General features: G+C 44.9%; 1 protein-coding gene across 7 annotated transcripts in view; it reads left to right on the forward strand.

Annotated features, from left to right (window-relative positions):
- The window catches only part of PPIP5K1 (diphosphoinositol pentakisphosphate kinase 1), a 135,508-nt gene that overhangs the window by 54,360 nt on the left and 57,069 nt on the right, over window positions 1-24,079 (forward strand). For all 7 annotated transcript variants that reach the window (XM_074966726.1, XM_074966724.1, XM_074966727.1 and 4 more), the window contains exons 21-26: window positions 7,902-8,029; window positions 8,419-8,533; window positions 11,021-11,128; window positions 14,131-14,247; window positions 14,844-15,008; window positions 18,502-18,592. In XM_074966726.1, the coding sequence (XP_074822827.1) occupies window positions 7,902-8,029; window positions 8,419-8,533; window positions 11,021-11,128; window positions 14,131-14,247; window positions 14,844-15,008; window positions 18,502-18,592 (724 nt within the window). The remainder of the gene's footprint in view (window positions 1-7,901; window positions 8,030-8,418; window positions 8,534-11,020; window positions 11,129-14,130; window positions 14,248-14,843; window positions 15,009-18,501; window positions 18,593-24,079) is intronic.

The raw sequence follows: 24,079 nt of genomic DNA on the forward strand, positions 1-24,079 counted from the left end.
GGACAGGTCACTGTTCAGAGCAATCTGGATTACTTGGTAAACTGGGTGCAAGCAAACAACATGTGTTTTTAATATGGCTGAATGTCAGTGTATACATCTAGGAACAAAGAATATAGGCCATCCTTACAGGATGAAGGGTTCTATCTTGGGAATCAGTGACTCTGGAAAAAAAAAATATGGGGGTTGTGGTGAATAATCAGCCGAACATGAATCATAGGACTGGAAGGGACCTCGAGAGGTCATCTGATCCAGTCCCTTGCCCTCATGGCAGGACTAAATATTACCTAGACCATTCCTGACAGGTGTTTGTCTGACTTGTTCTTAAATCTCCAATGATGGAGATTCCACAACCTCCCTAGGCAATTTATTCCAGTGCTTAACCACCCTGACAGTTAGGAAGTTTTTCCTAATGTCCAACCTAACCCTCCCTTGCTGCAATTTAAGCCCATTGCTTCTTGTCCTATCCTCAGAGGTTAAGGAGAACAGTTTTTTCTCCCTCCTCCTTGTAACAACCTTTTACATACTTGAAAACTGTTGTCATGTCCCCTCTCAGTCCTCTCTTCTCCAGACTAAACAAACCCAATTTTTTCAATCTTCCCTCATAAGTCATGTTTTTTAGACCTTTAATCATTTTTGGCGCTCTTCTCAGGATTCTCTCCAGATTGTCTACATCTTTCCTGAAATATGGCACCCAGAACTAGACACAATACTCCAGCTGAGGCCTAATCGGTGCAGAGTGGAACGGAAGAATGACTTCTTGTGCCTTGCTTACAGCACTCCTGTAATACATCCCAGAATGATGTTCACTTTTTTGCAACCGTGTTACACTGTTGACTCATATTTAGCTTGTGGTTCACTTTGACCCCCAGATCCCTTTCTGCAGTACTCCTTCCTAGGCAGTCATTTCCCATTCTGTATGTGTGCAACTGATTGTTCCTTCCTAAATGGAGTACTTTGCATTTGTCCTTATTGAATTTCAACCTGTTTACTTCAGACCCATTCTCCAGTTTGTCCAGATCATTTTGAATTTTAATCCTATCCTTCAAAGCACTTGCAACCCCTCCCAGCTTGGTATCATCTGCAGACTTTATAAGTGCACTCTCTATGCCATTATCTAAATCATTGATAAAGATATTGAACAGAATTGGACCCAGAACTGATCCCTGCGGAACCCCATTCATTTTGCCCTTCCAGCATGACTGTGAACCACTGATAACTACTCTCTGGGAACAGTTTTCCAACAAGTTTTTCATCCACCTTATAGTAGCTCCATCTAGGTTACATTTCCCTAGTTTGTTTATGAGAGGTCATGCAAGACAGTATCAAAAGCTTTACTAAAGTCAAGATATAACACGTCTACCGCTTCTCCCCCCCCCCGCCAAAGTCTCTTTACCCTGTCAAGGAAAGCTATCAGGTTGGTTTGACACGATTTGTTCTTGACAAATCCATGCTGACTGTTACTTATCACCTTATTATTTTCTAGGTGTCTGCAAATTGATAGCTTAATTATTTGCTCCATTATCTTTCTGGGTACAGAAGTTAAGCTGACTGGTCTGTAATTCCCTGGGTTGTCCTTATTTCCATTTTTATATATTGGTACTATATTTGCCCTTTTCCAGTCTTCTGGAATCTCTCCCGTCTTCCATGACTTTTGAAAGATAATCGCTAATGACTCAGATATCTCCTCAGTCAGCTCCTTGAGTATTCTAGGATGCATTTCATCAGGCCCTGGTGATTTGAAGACATCTAATTTGTCTAAGTAAGTTTTAACTTTGTTCCCTGTTTTAGCCTCATCTGATCCTACCTCATTTTCACTGGTATTCACTATGTTAGACATCTAGTCACCGCCAACCTTCTTGGTGAAAACTGAAACAAAGAAGTCATTAAGCGCCTCTGCCATTTCCACATTTTCTGTTATTGTTTTTCCCCCTCCATTGAGTAGCGGTCCTACCCTGTGCTTGGTCTTCCTCTTGCTTCTAATGTATTTGTAGAATGTTTTCTTGTTACCCTTTATGTCACTAGCTAGTTTGATCTTGTTTTGTGCCTTGGCCTCTCTAATTTTGTTCCTATCTACTTGTGTTATTTGTTTATATTCATCCTTTGTCATTTGACCTCATTTTCACTTTTTGTAGGACTCTCTCTTGATTTTTAGATCATCAAAGATTTCATGATTACTTTCAAATTCTCAACCAGTTCCTCCCTACTTGTCAAAATCAAATCTAGACCAGCCTCTCCCCAGTAGCTTTCTCCATCTTCTGAAATAAAAAATTGTCTCCAATACGTTCCAAGAATTTATTGGATAATCTGTGCCCTGCTGGGCTGTTTTCCACAACAGGTGCTGAGTAGCTGAAGTCCCCCCTCGCCACCAAGCCCCCGGCTGTGGAGGGTTTTGTTATTTGTTTAAAAAGCTGCCTCCTCTTCCTCTGGGGCAGGGGTCCGTAGTAGACCCCGGCCGTGACCTCAGCCTGGTTTTCACTCCTTTTATCCTGACCCAGCCACTGCCAACCAGCCTGCCTCCTAGTTCGACCTCAACCTCGGTTCCAGTGTAGACATTTTTCATAGATGCCCCGTGTGGCACCATGGCCAAAAGAGAAAGTGATCCTGGGATGCATAATCAAGGGAACGTTGAGTAGGAGTAGAGAGATTATTTTACCTGTGTATTTGACTGTGGTGCGACTGTTGCTGGAATGCTGCATCCAGTTCCGGTGCCCACAATTTAAGAAGGAAGTTGATCAATGGGAGAGGGTTCAGAAAAGTCATGAGAATGATTAAAGGGTTAGAAAACCTGCCTTCTAGTGATAGACTTAAGAAGCTCCATCTATTTAGCTTAACAAAGAGAAGGATAAGGGATGACTTGAATACAGTCTGTAAGTATCTACATGGGGAACAAATATTTAATAACGGGCGAATCAATCTAGCAGAGAAAGGTATAACATGATCCAGTGGCTGGAAACTGAAGCTAGACAAATTCAGACTGGGAATAAGGCATACATTTTTAACAGTGAGGGTAATTAACAATTGGAACAATTTACCAAGGATCATGGAGGATTCTCCATCACTGACCATTTTTAAATCAAGATCGGATGTTTTTCTAAAGCTCTGCTCTCGGAATTATTGTGAGGCAGGTCTGTGGCCCATGCTATACAGGAGAGGTCAGACTAGATGATCACAGTGGTCCTTTTAGGCTTGGAATCTGATTCTCCACATCAGGCAGAGGGGGGACTTGAACTGGGGACTCCTTCATTCCAGTGGTAAGGGAAATCTCCTCCCTTCCCACTCCCCCAGGCCATCTGGAGAATCTAGTCGTTTACTTTTGTCAAAATGCCTAAAGTCGAAACAAAAACCTTTGTCGGGTTGATTTTAATATTACTAAAGCACTCTTCTTTGGTTCAGTCAAAACTATTTGGCTACCAAAACTATTGGACACCCCCCCCTCCCCAAAAACAAACAAACCAACAACCCCAAAACAAAAACTACCCGCTTATCTTTTCCCACCCTGGAAAATGCACTTTGTCCATGGCTTTGACCCAAGGACAAGCAAGAGCTAACATCAGTAACACAGACCTTTTCCTTTGCTAAGAGCAGGAACGTCTCTGGATATTCTATTGACTTGGTGATCTTTCAGATATTGGTTACATTGGTACCTAGTTGCTGTCACTAGCCATGACTGAAACTTGACTATTCTGTTGTTCAGTATCCTGGGTCTTAAGATGACTAAGAAGTCTTGCTCCTTGAGGTGGGCATCTCCATTCAGGTCTGAATTTTCTCTGGTCAGCTGCTTGACTCTGGAATGCTGGAACACTTCTCATAAGGGTGATGCTGTGCTCTGGACAAACCTGTTGAAAAGCAGGAGTTGCTGATCAATCAGACCTCCTTTTCAGAGGTGTGGGGTTAAAAATTCCCAGATGAAAGGGTGTGTCCGAGGGAGGTTGGGACCACCTCCCCTTGTATGCACTCAGAGCCATGCATGAAGGGTGGGGTGGGGTGGGGAAAGAGTAAGTGGCTCCAGGGGACACTTCTCGCTCGTATATTCTGGAAGCTTGCAGTGGAGGAGCCTCGATTGCACAAGTGTGGATATTCAGAGGCTCATCTTGAAGAAATCTGGTTACGTGTAAGAAGCCTTCATTATCTGTATAAGGATCTGGCCCTAAGAAGCCAGTTTCAGTGTTTGTCTGGTGGGTACCAGTGACATAAGGAAGGATAGGAGGCCAAATTTAGGCTGCTAGGGAAGAGATTAAGTGCAGGATTTCAATGGTAGCATTTTCTGAAATGATTCCAGTTCCACACACAAGGCTAGTTAGACAGGCAGAACGGCAGGGTCTCAATGCGTCGATGAGACAATGATGTAGGAAGGAAGGATTCAGGTTTATATGGAACTGTTGGGAAAGGAGGAGCCTATACAGAAAGGATGGGATCCATCTAAACCAAAATGGAACCAGACTCCTGGCATGTAAAATTAAAAAGGCCATAGAGGAGTTCTTAAACTAAAGTGTGGGGGAAGCTGACAGGTGCGGAGGAGCATGTGGTTCAGACAAAGATCTCCCATAGGGGAGGACTTATTAACGGGGATTCTCTATCCTAGTAAAGAGGAGAGTTTAGAAGTTGGCAAAGTAAAAGTAGGAATTGAAGAGAGACAGTCAAATGAAAGAGTCCCAGTTCAATATCACATGAAGGCAGACAACTAAAAAGTGACAAACGTTTTAAGTGCTTGTATGCAAATCCTAGAAGTCTAAATACTAAGATGGGTGAACTTGAGTGCCTGGTATGATATGAATAGCCTCATTTAATGGAATCTCAGAAACATGGTGGAATGATGACAATCAGTCGGACACTGTAATACCAGGGTGCAAAATATATAGGAAGGATAATATAGGTCACGCTGGTGGAGGAGTGGCACTATATTTGAAAGAAAGCATAGTCAAATATAGTAAAATTGTTAAATGAATAAACTGTGTACCGTATAATCTCTAGGGATAGAAATTCCATGCTTGAATAATAAGAATGTAGCAGTAGGAACATAGTACCAACCACCTGACCAGGATGGTGACAGTAATTGTGAACTGCTTAGGGAGATTAGAGCGGCTATAAACAGAAAACTCAGTAATAATGCATGCTTTCAACTATCCCCATATTGACTGGGTATATGTCACCTCAGGACAGGATGCAGAGATAATGTTTCTTGACACCTTTCAAATGACTGTTTCTTGGAGCAGCTAATCCTGGAACCCACAAGGCAGGAGGCATTTCTTGATTTAGTCCTAAGTGGAGCATAGTCTCTGATCCAAGAGGTGATTATAACTGAACCGCTTGGTAACAGTGACCATAATATAATTTAAATTTAACATGCTTTGTCAGGGGAATGGGGAAATACCAAAGAAACCCACCACAGTAGCATTTAACTTCAGAAAGGGAAATGACACAAAAATGAGGAAGTTAGTTAAACATAAATTAAAAGGAACAGGCACAAAAGTGAAAAGCCTGCAAACTGCATGGAAACTTTTTAAAAAAACCATACTAGAGGCTCAAACTTTACCCCAAATTAAAAAGAATAGGAGGATAAAAAAAATGCCACCATGGCTACACAATAGAGTAAAAGAAGCAGTTAGAGGCAAAAAGGATCATTTAAAAATTGGAAGTAAAATCCTACTGAGGAAAATAGAAAAGAGCATAAACTCTGGCTAGTCAAGAGTAAACATATAATTAGGAAGGCCAAAAAAGAATTTGAAGAGCAACTAGCAAAAGACTCCAAAAAATGTAAGTACATCAGAAGCAGGAAGCCTTCCAGTCAGTGGGGCCACTGGATGATCAAGGTGCTAAAGGATCATTCAAGGAAGACAAGGCCATTGCAGAGAATATAAATGAATTCTTTGCATTGGTCTTCCTGCAGAGGATGTAAGGGAGATTCCACTCTTGAGCCATTCTTTTTAGGTGACAGATCTGAGGAAATGTCCCAGACTGACATGTCCGTAGAGGAGGGTTTGTAACAAATTGGTAAATTAAACAGTAATAAGTCACCAGCACCAGATGGTATTCACCCAAAAGTTCTCAAGGAACCCAAATATTACATTGTAGAACTATTAACTCTGGTATGTACCCTATCACTTAAATCCACTTCTGTGCTAGCTGACTGGAGGATAGCTAATGGGATGCCAATTTTTAAAAATGGCTCCTGGCAATTACAGGCTGGTAAGCTTAACTTCAGTACCAGGCAATTTGGTTGAAACTATAATAAAGAACAGTGTTCATATATTAAAAGAAAAGGAGTACTTGTGGCACCTTAGAGACTAACCAATTTATTTGAGCATAAGCTTTTGTGAGCTACAGCTCACTTCATCGGATGCATTCAGTGGAAAATACAGTGAGGAGATTTATATACACACAGAACATGAAAAAATGGGTGTTATCATACACACAGTAAGGAGAGTGATCACTTAAGATGAACTATTACCAGCGGGGGGGGGGAGAAAACCTTTTGTAGTGATAATCAGGGTGTTCATATGTGTCTGATAGTTCTGTTTGTCGGAAAAGAGTTAACACTGCTTTTGTAAAGGGAAATCATGCCTCCCCAATCTATTGGAATGCTTTGAGGGGTCAAGAAGCATGTGGGCAAGCGTGATTCAATGGATCTAGTGTAGCTGGACTTTCAGAAAGCCTTTGACAAGGTCCCTCACCAAAGGCTCTTGAGCAAAGTAAGCAGTGATGGGAGGAGAGGGAAGGTCCTGTCATGGATCAGTAACTGGTTAAAAGACACAACACAGGGTAGGAATAAATGGTCCGTTCTCAGAATGGAGAGAGGTAAATAGTGGTGTCCCCCAGGGGTCTGTAGTGGGACCGATGGTGTTCAACATGATCATAAATGATCTTGAAAAAGAAGTAAACACTGAGGTGGCAAAGTTTGCAGATGATACAAAATTATCCAAGATCAGTCCAAAGCAGTCTGTGAAGAGTTACAAAGGGATCTCACAAAACTGGGTGAGTGGCAAGAAAATGGCAGATGAAACTAAAAGTTGATAAATATAAAGCAATGCACATTGGAAAACATAATCCCAACTATATATACAAAATGATCTGGTCTAAATTAGCTATTACCACTCAAGAAAGAGATCTTGGAGTCCTTGTGGATGGTTCTCTGAACCATCCGCTCAATGTGGATTGGTAGTCATAAAAGCTAATAATATTAGGAACCATTAGGAAAGGGATAGGTATGACAAAAATATCAATAATGCCAATATATAATACTGGAATACTGTGTGTGGTTCTGGTCTCCACATCTCAGAAAAGATATATTGGAAATGGAAAAGGTACAGAAAAGGGCCACAAAAATGATTAAGGGTATGGAACACCTTTCATCTGAAGAGCGATTAACAAGGCTGGACTATTCAGCTTGGAAAAGAGACAGTTAAGGGTGGGTATTATAGAGGTCTTTAAAATCGTGAAAGGTGTGGAGAAAGTGAATAAGGAAGTGTTGTTATTTACCCCTTTACATAACGCACGAAGCAGGGGTCATCCAATGAAATTAATAGGCAGCAGGTTTCAAATAAACATTCACACAACGCACAGCCAACCCGTGGAACTCGTTGCCAGAGGATGTTGTGAAGGCCAAAAGTATAAATGGGTTAAAAAAAGATCAGAGAAGTTCATGGAGGATACTCTATCAGCGGCTATCAGCCAAGATGGTCAGGGCTGCAACCCCATGCTCTGGGTGTCCCTAGGCCTCTGACTGCCAGATGCTCGGGCTAGATGACAGGGAATGGATCACTTGATGAGTACCTGTACTGTTCATTCCCTCTGAAGCTCCTGGCATTGGCTGCTGTCTGAAGACAGGATCCTGGGCTAGATGGACCACTGGTCTGACCCAGTATGGTGGTTCTTACGTTCTTTTCTTTCTGTTACTACTGCAGGAATATGGGATTAATAAGGAGGAAAAGCTGGAGATTGCTATTGGCTTCTGTCTTCCTCTCATCAAGAAGATCCAGTTGGACCTGCAAAGAACCCATGAGGATGAGTCTGTCAACAAGCTGCACCCCTTGTAAGGACCTTGCTGCATGTTGGCACTGGTCGGGGACACACTGTGCCCTGAGAAGGCCATGCCATACATTGACCTAGATGGACCAACCAGTGATGATAAATTAAGGCAGTAGTGCATCGTTGCGGGGAGAGGGAGTGTTGCTGCCTTTATCAGAATGTGCAGAGGGGAGCAGGTGTTTGGTTGGGGAGAGGACTACACCATTCCTACAGGCCTGTTCCTTAGGATGCTGTGTAGCAGGCCACTTGCTCCTCGCATCTTGCTCTGCCTCTGCTACCGTGAAACGTGGGTGTATTTATCTCTGCAGAATTATTTCACTCTGTTAGGCATGCATGTTTGAGAGAGTCTGTATGAACTACGTTGTGAATAACACTGGGGCTGATTTGGTTTAGGTACTCAAGAGGAGTCCTGTCCCCAGGTCGCCATGTACGGACACGGTTATACTTTACCAGCGAGAGCCACGTACATTCCCTGCTCAGCATCTTCCGCTATGGGGGGCTCTTGGATGTAAGTGTGCCAGCAGTACCACAGGGTAAACCTCCCCCTTTCTTCATCAGCCCTGTCCAGGGTGAACAGTGTGTGGCTGCAGGTTACCCCTTCTAGCTAACTCCCCACCAATGACTCATACCACTGGCTTCTGACCAGCACTATCTCTGCTTTGTTTGCATGTTGGGGCTTATTTTCATCTTTGGCAGGTGGAGGGTGGTTTTTGTTAAGGGTCTGATTCTTGCTGAATAATACTTCATTCCAAGACCAGCCCCACTGGTTTTAGTGGGGAACCTGGTGGGAGTCTGATTTGGTGGCATAGCTCAGGGAGTGCTCCCCACCCTGCCCTTGGAAGGGAAGGGAAGCTGATTCCTCTTGAGCAGGGCCAAGCTCCGCTCTAGAGACTTTCTTTTAGTTCCAAGTCAATGACTCAATGTCCCCTGAAGTAAGTGAGCTGGAATTGCAGCTACTCTAAAGTGAGTGCATAACTGGTTGGAAAGCTGATCCAAGAGAGTAGTTATCGGTGGTTCACAATCAAGCTGGAAGGACATATCGAGTGAGGTCCCTCAGGGATCAGTTCTTGGGCCAGTTGTGTTCAATATCTTCATCAGTGATTTAGATAATGGCATAGAGAGTGCACTTATAAAGTTTGCGGATGATACTGAGCTGGGAGGGGTTGCAAGTGCTTTTGGGGATAGGATTAAAATTCAAAATGATCTGGACAAACTGGAGAAAGGCCTGAAGTAAATACAATGAAATTCACTAAAGACAAATGCAAACTACTCCACTTAGGAAGGAACAATCATTTGCACACATGCACAATGGGAAATGACTGCCTAGGAAGGAGTCCTGCAGAAAGGGATCCGGGAGTCGGTGGATTACAAGTTAAATAGGAGTCAACAGAGTAACGCTGTTGCAAAAAAAGCAAACATTCTGGGATGTATTAGCAGGAGTGTTGTAAGCAAGACAAAAGAAGTAATTCTTCCGCTCTACTCCACGCTGATTAGGCCTCAACAGGAGAATTGTGTCTAGTTCTGGGCGCCACATTTCAGGAAAGATGTGGACAAATTGGAGAAAGTCCAGAGAAGAGCAACAAAAATGATGGAAGGTCTAGAAAACATGACCTTTTGAGGGAAGATTGAAAAAATTGGGTTTGTTTAGTCTGAAGAAGAGAAGACTAAGGAGAAGCATGAGTTTTCAAGTATATAAAAGGTTGTTACAAGGAGAAGGGAGAAAAATTGTTCTCCTTAACTTTTGAGGATAGGACCAGAAGCAATGGGCTTAAATTGCAGCAAGGGAGAGTTAGGTTGGACATTAGGAAAAACTTCCTAACTGTCAGGGTGGTTAATCACTGGAATAAATTGCCCAGGGAGGTTGTGGAATCTTCGTCATTGGAGATTTTTAAGAACAGGTTAGACAAACACCTGTCAGGGATGGTCTAAATGATATTTAGTCCTGCCTTGAGTGCAGGGGACTGGACTAGATAACCACTCCAGGTCCCTTCCAGTCCTATGATTCTGTGTATGAGTGGGTCCCTTCAGCGAGAAGGAAATGGAAGGGCCTGGCATTTGGAGACGGAGCCCTGTCTCTCCTTTGGTAAGAGTAGAGCCTAGAATTTCACATCACTACAGAGCTTGAATCGGAGAAATCTTTCCCCGAGCCTCGATGGTTGGTTGGTTGGTTAGGTTGGCTCTACACACACACACTCCCTGTGGGTATTAGAAGGGCTAAGAAATGCACTGCCTCACAAACAGCTAATTGTGTTCTTTGGTTCGCTTTGGTCTCCTATCCTGCTATTCCTAGAAGGTTTGCATGTGTTGGGGCTTGTTTAGCAGGTTCAGGTTCATGTGCCTGTGGCAGCTCTCTGTATCTGAGGAAAGTGGCCAGAAGTGACTTTATCTAACTTCCTGGTCAATGTGCAGCGTGTTTTTCTTCCACTCACCGTCCCCTGTGGTGTCAGGGGATACTGTACTGTGGGGCATGCTACCTTGGGGGCATGGCTGTGCCCTGGTGAGAGCTCGGACACCATGCTGCCCTTCCCATCTCGCAAATGGCATGTCCAAAGTGTTGTCCAGTTTTTCCATTCATCAAACCCTTTTGTAAGAGCAACCCTCTTTCCTTTCCATTCTTCCCCCTCCATTTTCTTACTGCTTCTTGCAAATATTTCATTCTGCAGACCACCATATGAGAACCAGCATGTTAGGGAAGCTGTTATTGGTTGTGCTCCATTTCTCAGCATGACATTAGCGGGTAGCCTGCTGCTGGATGTGCTAAAATCTGAACATGGGCTGTAGCTGTAGTCTGAGTGTCCCTTCCTGCCATCATTTCTTTCTGTAAACTCCTCTCCCCCCGTGTGAGGTTCTGTCTGCAGATTAGCTGAGTGAGGTGTTTCTGTGCTGACAGGGATGTTACACTGTGGAGAGGAAACCCTCTCAGACCCATTTCACTTAGTGCTGCAAGTTGTCTGCTATTGCTTATCCCATGCGACTGTTTGTGTGTATGTATCAGGAGTCCAAGGACCAGCAGTGGAAGAGAGCCATGGACTATTTGAGTGCTATCTCAGAACTGAACTACATGACCCAGATTGTTATCATGCTGTACGAGGACAACAACAAGGTGAGGGATGTAGAACTAGAATAAAATCTTTCCTCCTGTGATATGAGACAGTGGCCACCAGGATCCAGCACTCTCTGTCTTTGCCCAGGTGGCAAGGTACTGGCATTGGTGGGCCTCCTGTCATACCAAGCAGTGAGCCACCAAAACTGATTGCACATTTTCTTTCTGAAATGTGAGATGGGGAGTCTCCTGGGCTGAAGAGCCTCCCAAAACACAAGTTTCTAGGGCCAACAGTTCCCATCTGGCGAAGAATCTGTAGACCAGAATCCTTCATTCAGTTAAGGGGATTTTGAATTGGTATTTAAAAATAACCTGCTGCTGAGCAGCTGCTTCCAGTCACAGCATTAATCTAGGACTAGCTGAATCTATGATCAGACACCTCTGCTATCAGCTCCCGTTGGCTTGGAACATCCCAGAGGTGCTGGAGGCCAGACGTAACAGCCTTTTGTTAGTGGTGGTCTTTGACCACTGGGGAAAAAGAGAGAATACCCCCCCTCTTCTCCCAGTGCATTGTTAGAAGAGACCGCATCATCTGTAAATGGTTGGAGCAGAGCACTTGGAGTCAGATCTGTTGTAATAGGTTGGTTGTGCTCTTCCACTGACCCACAGTGTTATCAGGTGTTGGAACTCTGTAGGGAAAGGTTAACAGAGCCCTTCTGACTCATTGTGGCAGCTACCACTCGTTAACCCACCCTTGATTTAGGGGGAGTGAGTGTGGCCCTCTGGTTATTGGAATGTAGGGGCTGAGCTCTCCTAGAGGAGAATAGCCTAGCTATGGCATTTGTGGCTAATATTGTGTTAACTTATTGATAAAGATAAATTAATCACTGAGCTAAAAAGTAGTGGTTGCCGAGGTGTAAGTGAACATGACCTAATTACATTTGTTATCTGTAAACAGAATATTGTCCTAACCAGTAATATATTTACTTGGCACTTTGAAAGGGCCAATTTCCCAAGCTGAAAACAATTTTGCTTAAAATTATGATTAAAAGTGATTTAGTAGGAAAAACTTCAAACAACATGAATGATAATTGGAAGTTGTTTAAAAATTCTTTTAGTAGATGCCCAAAAAAATCAAAATTCCCCAATCACAGAAAACTTATCCTGATTAAAAAGGAAAGAGAAAAGAGCACTATGGAATTGCACGCACAAATGGAAAAAAGTGCGGTTGATAGCAATGACTTAAATGATGGGTTTGAGGCAGGAATCACTGGATGAAATTCTATGGTTTGCATTATGCAGAAGGTCAGACAGGTGATCATAATGGTCCCTTCTGGCCTTAAAATCTATTAAATTAGCAGTCATTAAGAAAGGGATAGATAATAAGACAGAAAATGTCATGTTGCCTCTATATAAATCCATGGTACGCCCACATCTTGAATACTGCATGCAGATGTGGTTGCCCCTTCTCAAAAAAGTTATATTGGAATTGGAAAAGGTTGAGAAAAGGGCAACAAAAATTATTAGTTTCAGAGTAGCAGCCGTGTTAGTCTGTATCCGTAAAAAGAAAAGGAGTACTTGTGGCACCTTAGAGACTAACAATTTTATTAGAGCATAAGCTTTCGTGAGCTACAGCATCTGATGAAGTGAGCTGTAGCTCACGAAAGCTTATGCTCTAATAAATTTGTTAGTCTCTAAGGTGCCGCAAGTACTCCTTTTTAAAAAAATGATTAGTGGTATGGAACGGCTTCCGTATGAGGAGAGAGTAATAAGACTGGGACTTTTCGGCTTGGAAAAGGGGGGATATGATTGAGGTCTTGAAAATCATGACTGGTATGGAGAAAGTAAATAAGGACATGCTATTTACTCCTTCTCATAACACAAGAACAAGGAGTCACCAAATGAAATTAATAGGCAGCAGGTTTAAAACAAGCACAAGGAAGTATTTTTTCATACAACACACAGTCAACCCGTGGAACTCCTTGCTGGAGAATGTTGTGAAGGCCAAGACTATAACAGGGTTCAAAAAAGAACTAGATTAAATTCATGCAGGATAGATCCATCAATGGCTATTAGCCAGAGTGGACAGGGATGGTGTCCCTAGCATCTGTTTGCCAGAAGCTGGTAATGGGTGACGGGATGGATCACTTGAAGATTACCTGTTCTGTTCATTCCCTCTGTGGCACCTGGCACTGGCCATTGTCGGAAGACTGGATACTGGGCTAGATGGATCTTTGGTCTGACAGTATGGCTGTTATTTTTTCGTCGTGAAATGCGGACAATTGATACGGGATACCAGAGGAATCAATGCCAAAAATCTATAGCTAATAGGATTCAGAGGGCAATAATAATAATTTTTTAAACATCCAGGAAAAAAATTCTAGCAATGGTGTAAGTCTGCACTAGATAGAGATGATAAAATTGCCAGTAATGATGCAGAAAAGACAGAAGTATTCAATAAATATCTTTGTTCACTATTTGAAAAAAAAGAGCCAATGGCTGGAAGCTGAAAGTTGACAAATACAAACTAGAGTATAAGGTGGGAAGTTTTTAACAGTCAGGGTAATTAACCCTTGAAACAACTTGCCCAGTGATGTAGTGGATTCTCCGTCAAGGAGGGGGGTCTTCAGATCAAGATGAGGTGTGTCTTTCTCAAAGATCTGTTGTAGCCCAGCCAGGAGGCATCCTGGGTGAGGTTCCTTAGCCTGTGTTGTCCTAGAAGTCATAATCTATAAAACCAAGTCCAGGAAGGTATAAGACTTGCTCTCCCCAGTGTGTGGTCCGTTTTGAAGGGAGGGCAGGTACTGTGTCTCTGGGTATGTTTGCATAGCCCAGTCCTGATTGGGTCCTCCAGGCGCTACTGTGATAACCGTAATACTGAGCTCTGTGCTGCTGGGTGAGACATAAAGCCCAGGTTAGCCTGTCTGTGCTTGTCTCATTGCTTCTGCATTTCCGCCTAAGCGGTGTGCTTGGGGTGTGTGCTATTTTGGCATGGAGGAGAGAGGGCAGAAGGCCAGTACCACAGCCCACACTGAAGTAGGGGCTGATTTTTGTGTTCTCAGGACTCATCTTCAGAGGAGCGTTTTCACGTGGAGCTTCATTTCAGCCCAGGTGTGAAGGGATGTGAGGAAGATGGAAGTGCCCCTACAGGGTTTGGCTTTCGGCCTGCATCAGCAGAAGTGAGTCTGCAGTCACTGTGCCCTGTTTGAAGGGCCTGCCTGTGTCACTGAGTCACAGGCCTGGTGGGAGATGGTGTGGAGCACAGCAACTGCACTGCCCCTGTGGGGAAAGCAGTGCGCTAATGAAAGAGAGGTGAAGCCACAGGCCCACCTCTTCCCCATCCTTAGAAGAGAGGCTGGGACCCAAGTGTGCTCAGGAGAGCCTTTGTGATCCTGGGGAAGCAGGCTCTGGTGTGCTCACAGCAGGGCCAGGCACAGTCTGACCCAGAATCCTTCATCACATTTTGACAAGCACATACCTAGCAGCTCCCCTGCATTCTGTGGTGCCTCCGCCAGCCAGCAGTGGCCATGTCTCGGGCCCACTCTTGCAGTAGCGTATCTGGCAGTTGAGGGTTGTTTGCGGGGTTGAGTTTCCTGGCTGGCTGGGTACTTGGTCTCCGGTTTCAAGGCTGTGTGTGGGGAGATGTAATCTCACTTCATTTTGTACAAGTGTCTGACTGGAATTCTGCTGGGCCTGTTTTTTCCTCTCAGTAAATCCCACCTGGGCCTGCATTGCTAGTTGTGTTAGTAATGCTGCTAGTATTTCCTTCATGCAGAATGATGATAAGAAGCCAAACCAGGGCAGCATGGAGGATCTCTCCAAAGTGAAGAGCATTGATGGAACAGACCAAGCACAAGAAAGGTCATCCCAGCCCTCTGAGCCAACCTGCATTCAGCGGAGATCGCCCTTGATCCGCAACCGGAAAACTGGGTCCATGGAGGTAATGGGGCGGGTGTAGTTTCAATTGCTCTGATTAGGCCTCTTGCCCAGACTTGGCATCTCCGTTTTACCGTTGCAGAAAAGCTGCATTTCTGGGACTCCCCTTTTAGCAGTGCACCAGGATCTGAGTTACTGCTATGAAAGGAGTTAGGGCAGTGGTCACCAACCAGTCGATCGCAATCGAGTGGTTGATCCTAGAGGATCTCCCAGTCGATCGTGATCTCCAGCGGTGCAGTGTGACTGTTGCTAAGGCAGACTCCCTGCCTACCCCGACCCTACGCCGCTCCCAGAAGCGGCCAGCGCAGCCCTGCAGCCACAGGGGCAGGGGTCTCCCTCCATACACTACTCCTATCTTCAAGCACTGCCCTCGCATCTCCCATTGGCCAGGAGAGCTGTCGGGGCGGTGCTTGCAGAGAGAGGGAGCGCACGGAGCTATGTGCCCCCCACCCCCTCCAGGGGCCACAGGGTTGCGTTGCTCCCTTCTGGGAGCGGTGTGGAGCTGGGGTAGGCAGGGAGGGGTTCGGAGTGCTGGGGGTTGGAATGCAGGAGAGGGTTTGGGGTGCTGGCTCCGGCACTTACCTCTGGCGGCTCCCAGTTGGCGGTGGGCACAGAAAGGCTAAGGCAGGCTCCCTGCCTACCCTGGCACCACACCGCTCCCTCCTAGAACTTGCACCCCCTTTGCATCCCCAGCCTGCACCCAAACTCCCTCCTAGAGCTTGCACCTCCCTCCTACACCCCAACATTCTTCCCCAGCCTGGAGCTCCCTCATGCACCCAAACTCCCTTCTAGAGCTTGAACCCCTCACCCCCTCCTGTACACCAACCCCCTGCCCCAGGCTCAGCCCAGAGCCCACACCCCCTCCCGAACCCCAACCCCATCCCGGTGAAAGTGAGTGAGGGTGGGGGAGAGTAAGCAACAGAAACGGGGCCGGGGGGATGGATGGAGTGAGTGGGGCGGGGGTTTGGGGAAGGGGCAGGGCCTTGAAGAAGGGGTGGGGTAGATTCTGGGTTGCCCTTAGATTCAAAAAGTGATCTTAGGCATAAAAAGGGTTAGAGGTCACTGGTTGGAGGTCACTGAGTTAAGGGAATAATGTGTCCGATGGGAAAGCAGGTTTATTAATAAATGCAGAGTGGTTAGGTGGCTGACATACTGAACTCCTTAAAATACCTTCACGGAGGAGAAATGCAGGAAAAAGGTTTGGACAATTGGTGAGGAAAGACAATTGTGTGGAAATAACTATGGGTGAATTGCAGCGAAAGCACACTGGGGAAATGCTGAATAGGCACATCCGCTGCATTGTGGGATATTAGCAAAACTACGTGTCAAAGTAAATGTACTGTTGTCACTTCCAGGCTGCATTGTTTTAATTCATTTCTTCTTGGGTGTCTCATGAAGTTGAACTGGAAGGTGCCATGTGGCCGATCTGTCTCCTGTAGGATCATGGGAAGGGGTGGTGCCTGCTGTTTGTGATTTGTGTTGGGCAGTGGAGGTTTATTACAAAGTTCTTAATCTGCCATAGGGCCGATGTACTTATAGGCAGCTGAGCTGAGCTGGCCTTACTCCCTGTCCTCAGGCTCAGTCTGGATGGACTGTCTCAGTGGTGGGGACTTAGCTCACAGGTATCCAAATCCCCTTCAAGCTGCTTTCAGCACTGTGTGCCCTCCCTCCTGGGACTAGTCACTCGCCTTGATTCCAGCTGTTTTCTTGGAGGCGGGGGAAGGGATGTTTGTGGCTGAGGGATCTGTGGCTGTCTTTGGCCTTCCTTATTATAGTCAGCCATGAAATCACAGATGCCTTTTTGGTGATTGGCACACAATAAATTAACCATGGTCTGGGGAGGATCCTAGGGTGATCCAACGGATCTAATGTACTTGGATTTTCAGAAAGACTTTGACAAGGTCCCTCACCAAAGGCTCTTAGGCAGAGTAAGCAGTCAAGGTATAAGAGGGAAGGTGCTTTCATGGATCAGTAACTGGTTAAAAGATAGGAAACAAAAGGTAGGAATAAATGGTCTGTTTTTACAATGGAGAGAGGTAAATAGCAGGGTCCCCCAAGGGTCTGTAGTGGAACCAGTGCTGCTTAACACATTCATACATTATCTAGAAAAGGAGAGGAGCAGTGAGGTGGCAATATTTGCAGGTGATAGAAAATTATTCAAGATAGTTAAGTTCAAAGCTGATTGTGAAGAGTTGCAAAGGGATCTCACTAAACTGGATGACTGGGCAAGAAAATGGCAGATGAAATTCAGTGTTGGTAAATGCAAAGTAATGCACATTGTTTTGTATGTATAGTTGGAATTATGTTTTCCGATGGGGTCTAAATTAGCTGTTACCACTCAAGAAAGGTGTTTTTCTGAAAACACCTATTCAGTGTGCAGTGGCAGTCAAAGCTAACAAAGTCAGGAAACGTTAGGAAAGAGAGATATAATAAAACAGAAAATATCATAGTGGCATTATGTAAATCCATGGTATGCCCACACCTTGAATACTGCATGCAGTTCTGATTTCCCCATCTCCGAAAATACATGTTAGAAATGGAAAAGTTACAGAGAAGAGCAACAAAAATGACTAAGAGTATGGAACAGCTTCCATGTGAGGAGAGATTTTAAAAAATTGGGGACCTGTTCAGTTTGGAAAAGACGACTAAGGGGGGTAGAACATGTTAGAAGTCTATAAAATCATGAATGGTGTGGAGAAAGTGAATTGGGAAGAGTTATTTACCCCTTCTCATAACACATTGTCGTCTGGTGAACCCTGGTTCTTAATAGGCAGCAGAGTAAATAAACAAAATGAATTACTTCTTCACACAATGCACAGTCGATCTGTGGAACTCATTGCCAGGGGATGTTGTGAAGGCCAGAACTATAACTGGGTTCAAGAAAGAATTAGAGAAGGTCATGGAGGATACGTCCATCAGTGGCTATAAGCCAAGATGGTCAGGGACATAAACCCGTACTCCTCGTGTCCGTAAACCTCCAACTGCCAGAAGCTGGGACTGGATGACAGGGGATGGATCACTTGAAATTGCCCTGTTTTGTTCATTCCCTGTGAAGCATCTGGCACTGTCAGAGACCGAATACGGGCTGGATGGACCCTTGGTCTGGCCCCGGCATGGCTGTTCTTATGTAGAAACAACTGCACTTGATGGTGTTGACATGAGTTGTGTGTGCCCTAGAGGGGAAATGCTCAGTGATCAGAGCTGGAGCATGGGAGCTGGGACTCCTTGAGTTCTGTTCTCAGCTTTATGCCGAGTTCCTTAGGGGAAGATTTCTAAAGGTGCAAAAGGCAGGTCAACGCTTAACTCCCTGTCACTGCCAGTGAGAATCAAGCACAACTTGGCTCTTTGTGCCTGTGAAATTCTCCTTTCCATGCAGTCTTTAAAATGAGACACATCCTCTCTGCCTCTTACTATCATTTGTGAAGTCCCTTGAGAGTGGTGGGTAGAGTAGCCAGGAATCCTTAATGGTGCAGTCAGCATTCCTCTTGTTTTTACAGGTGCTGTCCGAGTCCTCTTCCAAAACTGGAGGGTATCGTCTCTTCTCCTCCTACTCCAGACAATCTTCCGAAATGAAGCAAAGTGGCCTAGGTACGAGCCTGTACTCGACCTGTCCACCTGTACCTCTCTGTCTCTCTGTGTGCGTGTGTCCATCCCGCCACATGTACATCTGGCTCAAGTTCCATGTATGTCTGTGTATTGTATTATGTCCTCTTATGTAATGTTATAGCATACAATAAGTTTCCTGTACAGTTCTCTCTCTCCTTCATTCCTCAGCCCCTCATACAGCAAAGGTTCTTACTGCTGAAAGTGAACATGTTACCTTTTGTAGCAGATGCATAATTGCAGAGCAGGTTTCTGCTCCTATGGCAGCGTATTTCATGGTGCACTATTTTATCCTCAGCAGAGGGAGGGAAAGTTACTAGCCAAAATCTGAGATCTGAAACTGGCATGCTTTTCTTATCACAGCTGGGTTAATTTATTCATTTGCCAGGCTCTTCCCATAGATGGATTGTTGTCTATAATCCCTTCTTCCTCGTGTTAAGATTTTTTTGGCCTCATCAAGGAAATGGAGATCGCTCACCAGCTGCTGTCTGTTCAGTGGTGACGGCTCATAGCACCCATCACTGATCTGATTAGCTTTTCATAGCTAGAGTGCCAGTCGAAGCTGGGGAAAAAACTTCTGGGCACTGTTTGCAAGTATTTTTAGCACAGATTCCCACTGTTGAGTATCTGTGGCCTGGGCACTGAAGTCAGATTGTGTTGGAGCTTTGTCGTGCTGCCTAGTAGAGCCAAACATTTGGTGCAAGGTTAAGAAAGCCATTACCGTGCTGTCCTGTCAGGCCAGAATTTGGATTTTGTTGCTCAGAGCCTCCTAATGCTCCCAGAACTCCTGTTGCAGAAGCAGAGTCAAATTCTCTATCCAGAGCCCAAATCTCTGCTGCTGACTGCCTGCAAAGCAGAACCTTGACAGATGCAGATAATGATGGTTTAGAAGGATAGCACATTTTTGTGGGAGATTGCAAACTATCCATAAAACAGCTTCGTGCAAGGTGTTCACTCTGGACAACACAGAAGGAGACTGTTCCAGCACCTGCTTCTGTCTTTGCAGTCCTGGATAATTTCCTGAATCTAAAAGTCTGGCAGTCCAAAGGGAAAGTACATGAGCATGTGCACTTCGTTGCTTTTATTTGTGTTGTATGAAGAAGTCCCAAAGGGTTTTGTCAAAAGAAAATTCTGCTTTTTTTGTTCTTTAACATTATAAATTCAGTTCTTGTCTCCTTGGAAGACTCTATGGCCACTGTAGAACTAGTGCAACTATAGTATTGCAAGAAAGTGAAACCTGAGCAATTGAGAGGGAAAGGGAATTTTCACCACACTTTAAAATTCTGGGTTTTGTTTAGCAGTCATTGAGCTCCAAAGTCTAAGGCTATGTCTACACTGAGATCAAAGGCCTGCAGCTAGCCTAGGTCAGCTGACTTGGGCTCACGGGCCTCAGGCTGGGGAGCTATAAAATTGCAGTGTGGACGTTCAGGCTTGGGCTGGAGCCTGGACTCTGAGACCCCATGAGAGGGGAGAGTCTTAGAGCCTGGGCTCCAGCCTGAGCCCAAATGTTTACACTGCAGTTTTCACCCCTGCAGCCTGAGCCCTGCGAGCCCGAGTCAGCTGACTGGGCTTTGAGACTTGGTGCTGTGGGTTTGTATCTCCGTGTAAACGTACCCTAGAATGTTTAGGAGAAAGGATGTCTTTGTTAAAGAGGCAGATTTTTGAATCTTTAATTTAGGTGGAAGAGTTCACGTTTTAAGCTCCAAAAGTTATCCAGCAAAAGCAGGGTAGACCAGACTTGATATTCCTGATGTTTCTAAAGTTAAAAAAAACTTCACAAGCTTCAGACCTTTCAGGTTGCCATTATACACCAGAAAGCGGCAAAGTAGGGGCAAACCAATTTTCTTAAACATCTTTGCAGGTCACCTTTGAGGCATGGCCAAGGTCTTCCTAGCAACAACACTAGTTCAAGTCCCTGCTCTCTGAGTTTTAGACATCTTACAGCCAAGAGATTTCTAAAAGGCCCTGAGTCTTTCCTCCACATCTGTGCATGAACCCCCTCTTAGGATTTGAACTTAATTCTCACCCAGTTAACGGAATCTCCTTTTGAACCATTAGGTTAAGGTTGTTTTAATGTCTGTCCCTGAAGACTGAACCCTGGATAGTGGTAATATCAGCGGGGAGGGTTAGAGAGGTTCAGGCATTGACGGCTTGTCCTCTGTTTAGTACTCTATCGAGATCTGCTATCCCTGACTATGTGCTGTGGTGCTTTCCCTAAATCTCACTCAGTGTTGGAACAGGCTGCTGGAGGCTCCACTGAGGTGCAAAAAAGGCCCTTAACTACTCTGAGTCTATGGATCTTTAACTAGATTGTCACTACAAAGCCACTCTTCTCAATAGTTATCTGCAGTGCAAAGTCTCAGCAGCACTGAGTAAGCTGAAGAAACAAATGGCACCAAGTGATCAGTTTTGTGAGTGGGGCATGTGTGGCCCCAGTGGTCACTGCGCCCAAGAGATCTCTGCATCTGCACGGAGGGATCTGTGCTGGTGGGTTACTTGGGGAGCCACGGTTGCTGGGGATGCGCCTTTCTTCTTAGGTGGATTTGGATTCATAAAAACTCATAAACTTTAAGGTCAGAAGGAACCATCGTGATCATCTAGTCTGGCCTGCTGCACATTGCAGGCCACAGAATCTCACCCACCCACTCTTGTAATAGACCCATAACCTCTGGCTGAGTTACTGGACTCCTCAAATTATGATTTAAAGACTTCAAGTCACAGAAAATCCACCATTTACACTAGTTTAAACCTGCAAATGACCCATGCCCCATGCTGCAGAGGAAGGTGAAAACTCCCCAGGGCCTCTGCCAATCTGATCTGGGGGAAAATTCCTTCCCGACCCCAAATATGGCAATCTGTTAGCATGTGGGAAAGACTTCTCTGTAGTAATTCAGTCCTCCCCATCTAGTGTCCCATCACCAGCTGTTGAGGGTATTTGTTACTCGTACTGATTGGCTACATGCCATTGTATGCATTCCCATCATACCCTCTAAAAACTCAACATGCCCAGTCTGGAAGCCAGTTAGTGGTTTTTTTGTTTGTATTTTTTTGTCCCCATTGCTCCCCTTGGAAGGCTGTTCCAGAACTTCACTCCTCTGATGGTTAGAAACCTTCTTCTAATTTCAAACCTAAACTAATTTGACAGCCGGTTTATATCCATTTGTTCTTGTGTCAGCATTAGCGCTTAACTTAAATAACTCCCTCCCCCTCCCTGGTATTTATCCCTCTGATGTATTTAGAGACAATGCATCTGTTACCTGTTCGTGGGTCTCTTCCTTCCTAATGACAGGTTTCAGAGTAGCAGCTCTGTTAGTCTGTATCCACAAAAAGAAAGGGAGGACTTGTGGCACCTTAGAGACTAACCAATTTATTTGAACATAAGCTTTCATCATGCATCCGATGAAGTGAGCTGTAGCTCACGAAAGCTCATGCTCAAATAAATTGGTTAGTCTCTAAGGTGCCACAAGTCCTCCTTTTCTTTTTCCTTCCTAATGCGTTTGTCTGCTTTTATTGAAACCTAGATTCATCCCCTTCACAATCTGAGATGTGTGTTCTCAATGTGTGGGGAGGAGTAGGAAGGACAGCTGGTCTTAGACTGGCTCTCCCTCTGGCTTGGGTTTCAGCACCTATTCTTGTGGGTGGGTCTGTTAGTCACTACTACCTGTTGCTGCTGCTGGGCTTTGAGCAAGTCCTGCTCCAGTGTCAGGCTGTGCCTACTTCCCCACTAAGTGGCCTTGCCAGTGACTGGCTGCTGGTGTTTCTTATTCTATTGCCATGGAGGGAGAAGGATGAGTGCTAGTACTCTGGCATAAAACCAAAATGGTTACAAACACAAAAGGGAGAAGGCAGGAGAGGACCCTTGATATAGTGCTGTTACCATTCCCCCCCAGCCATCATCATCCTAAGTTTTGAGTCAGGTTTACTCTGCTGGAGCCCTTAAAATGTTCCACTGGAAAGGGGGAGGGCCACAGTCACAGCCTGAGAGATTGAGGGGCTGGTTGTGTAGAGTCTTCAGGAGAAACGATCCGTATACAAGCATTGCAGTTCCACAGGCTCATTCTCCAATTGTATTGAGCTAGCCAGGTCCAAGGATAGTCATGTATCTCTCTCTCTCACTTCCTGTCCATTACCTTCTTTTCAGCCAAGAGATTAGACATAGAGCTCTTGCTACACAGTTTGTTTGCCTCTTTGTGTTCTGTTTCTGCTGTTTGGTGTGATGATTGCATTGTAGCACAATCTCTAAGCTCATCCTCTGGGAGCTGTGATCTCCCCTGGCTGCCCTGGGAGGCGTTCTCATCCCTGTGTGCCTCTGTCCTCTCAGCCACTTGCTGGCTGACCAAGCCTGATGCCTCTTCTGCAGCTTTGCAGCAACAGATGGTTCCCAAATAAATTGTTCTGGTTGTATGAACTGAATTAACTCCTTTTGGAAACTGATGGAAAAATAGTGTCATCTTATGCTAAGTTTCACAATTTCAGGATAAAATTACAAGGCTCATCCGTAGTCGTGTTTCAGGAAATGAATGAGTTCTAGAGTTAGGAATCAATTGCCCTATATGGGATAGTATTGCCCAGTGAGATCTGGAAACAATGTACATCTTTCTATGAAGCATCTGGTCCTGGCTACAGCTGGAGGCAGGATACTGGACTAAATGGACTATTGGTGTGATCTAGTGTAGCAGGGAGAGAGGGATACCAAGTGGATGGGCCACTCTTCTGATTCAGAATAGCAGTAGGTGATGGTTCCAGGTCTGAATTGGCCTTTGATGTGATCGCATATGGAAATTTCTTTTCCTTGGGAAGGATGTTTTCTGCAGGCTGTCTTTCTCATGAAGACTCTGACAGGAAATGTGCTGTGTTGAGCTAGCTGCTTCACACTCAGCAAACACTACTCTTTTGAAAAACTAAGAAAAAGGAATTTGTCTCTGGGTGGAATGGAGAGATGAGTCCATGAACAGACTAAAAATCCCAGAGTGCTTTGCAGTTTACTGAGGCTCAGCCAGGAGAGGGAGGAGAAAATCAAACGACACATGAGAAAACAAAATAATGTTCCATAGATGCACCAGGGGAATCTCTGAGCTAAACGGGGAATTTAGAACTCGTGTCAAATGGCAAATTGGGAGGTCTGGAGACTGAGCCCCTGTTTCTCTCTGGAACAGATAATGACAGTGCCAACTTTCATCACTCTGCCTGCTCCCAGTAAGGTTCAGATCGCCAACTGAAGGGATCATCTCTTGGGGTGAGGAATTTACGTTCAGTCTTAGGTACAAAGCAGGGCTCTGGGTGGAAAAGATTTTGCATCCTTCTATCAATTCTCTGAGCAAGGGTACCCTGATGAAGAATTCTTATGCTAGGGCCCTGAGGAGCTCAGTGAAGACAGAAGCAAATAGACGTTAGCAAAGAAAAATAGGCCATCACTGTACATCCTTATCTGGATCAGTATGTCCAGTGCTGGGTGCCTTGGCTGTAGAAGAA

This window comes from Natator depressus, chromosome 10 (assembly GCF_965152275.1).
Source record: "Natator depressus isolate rNatDep1 chromosome 10, rNatDep2.hap1, whole genome shotgun sequence".
NCBI lineage: Eukaryota > Metazoa > Chordata > Testudines > Cheloniidae > Natator > Natator depressus.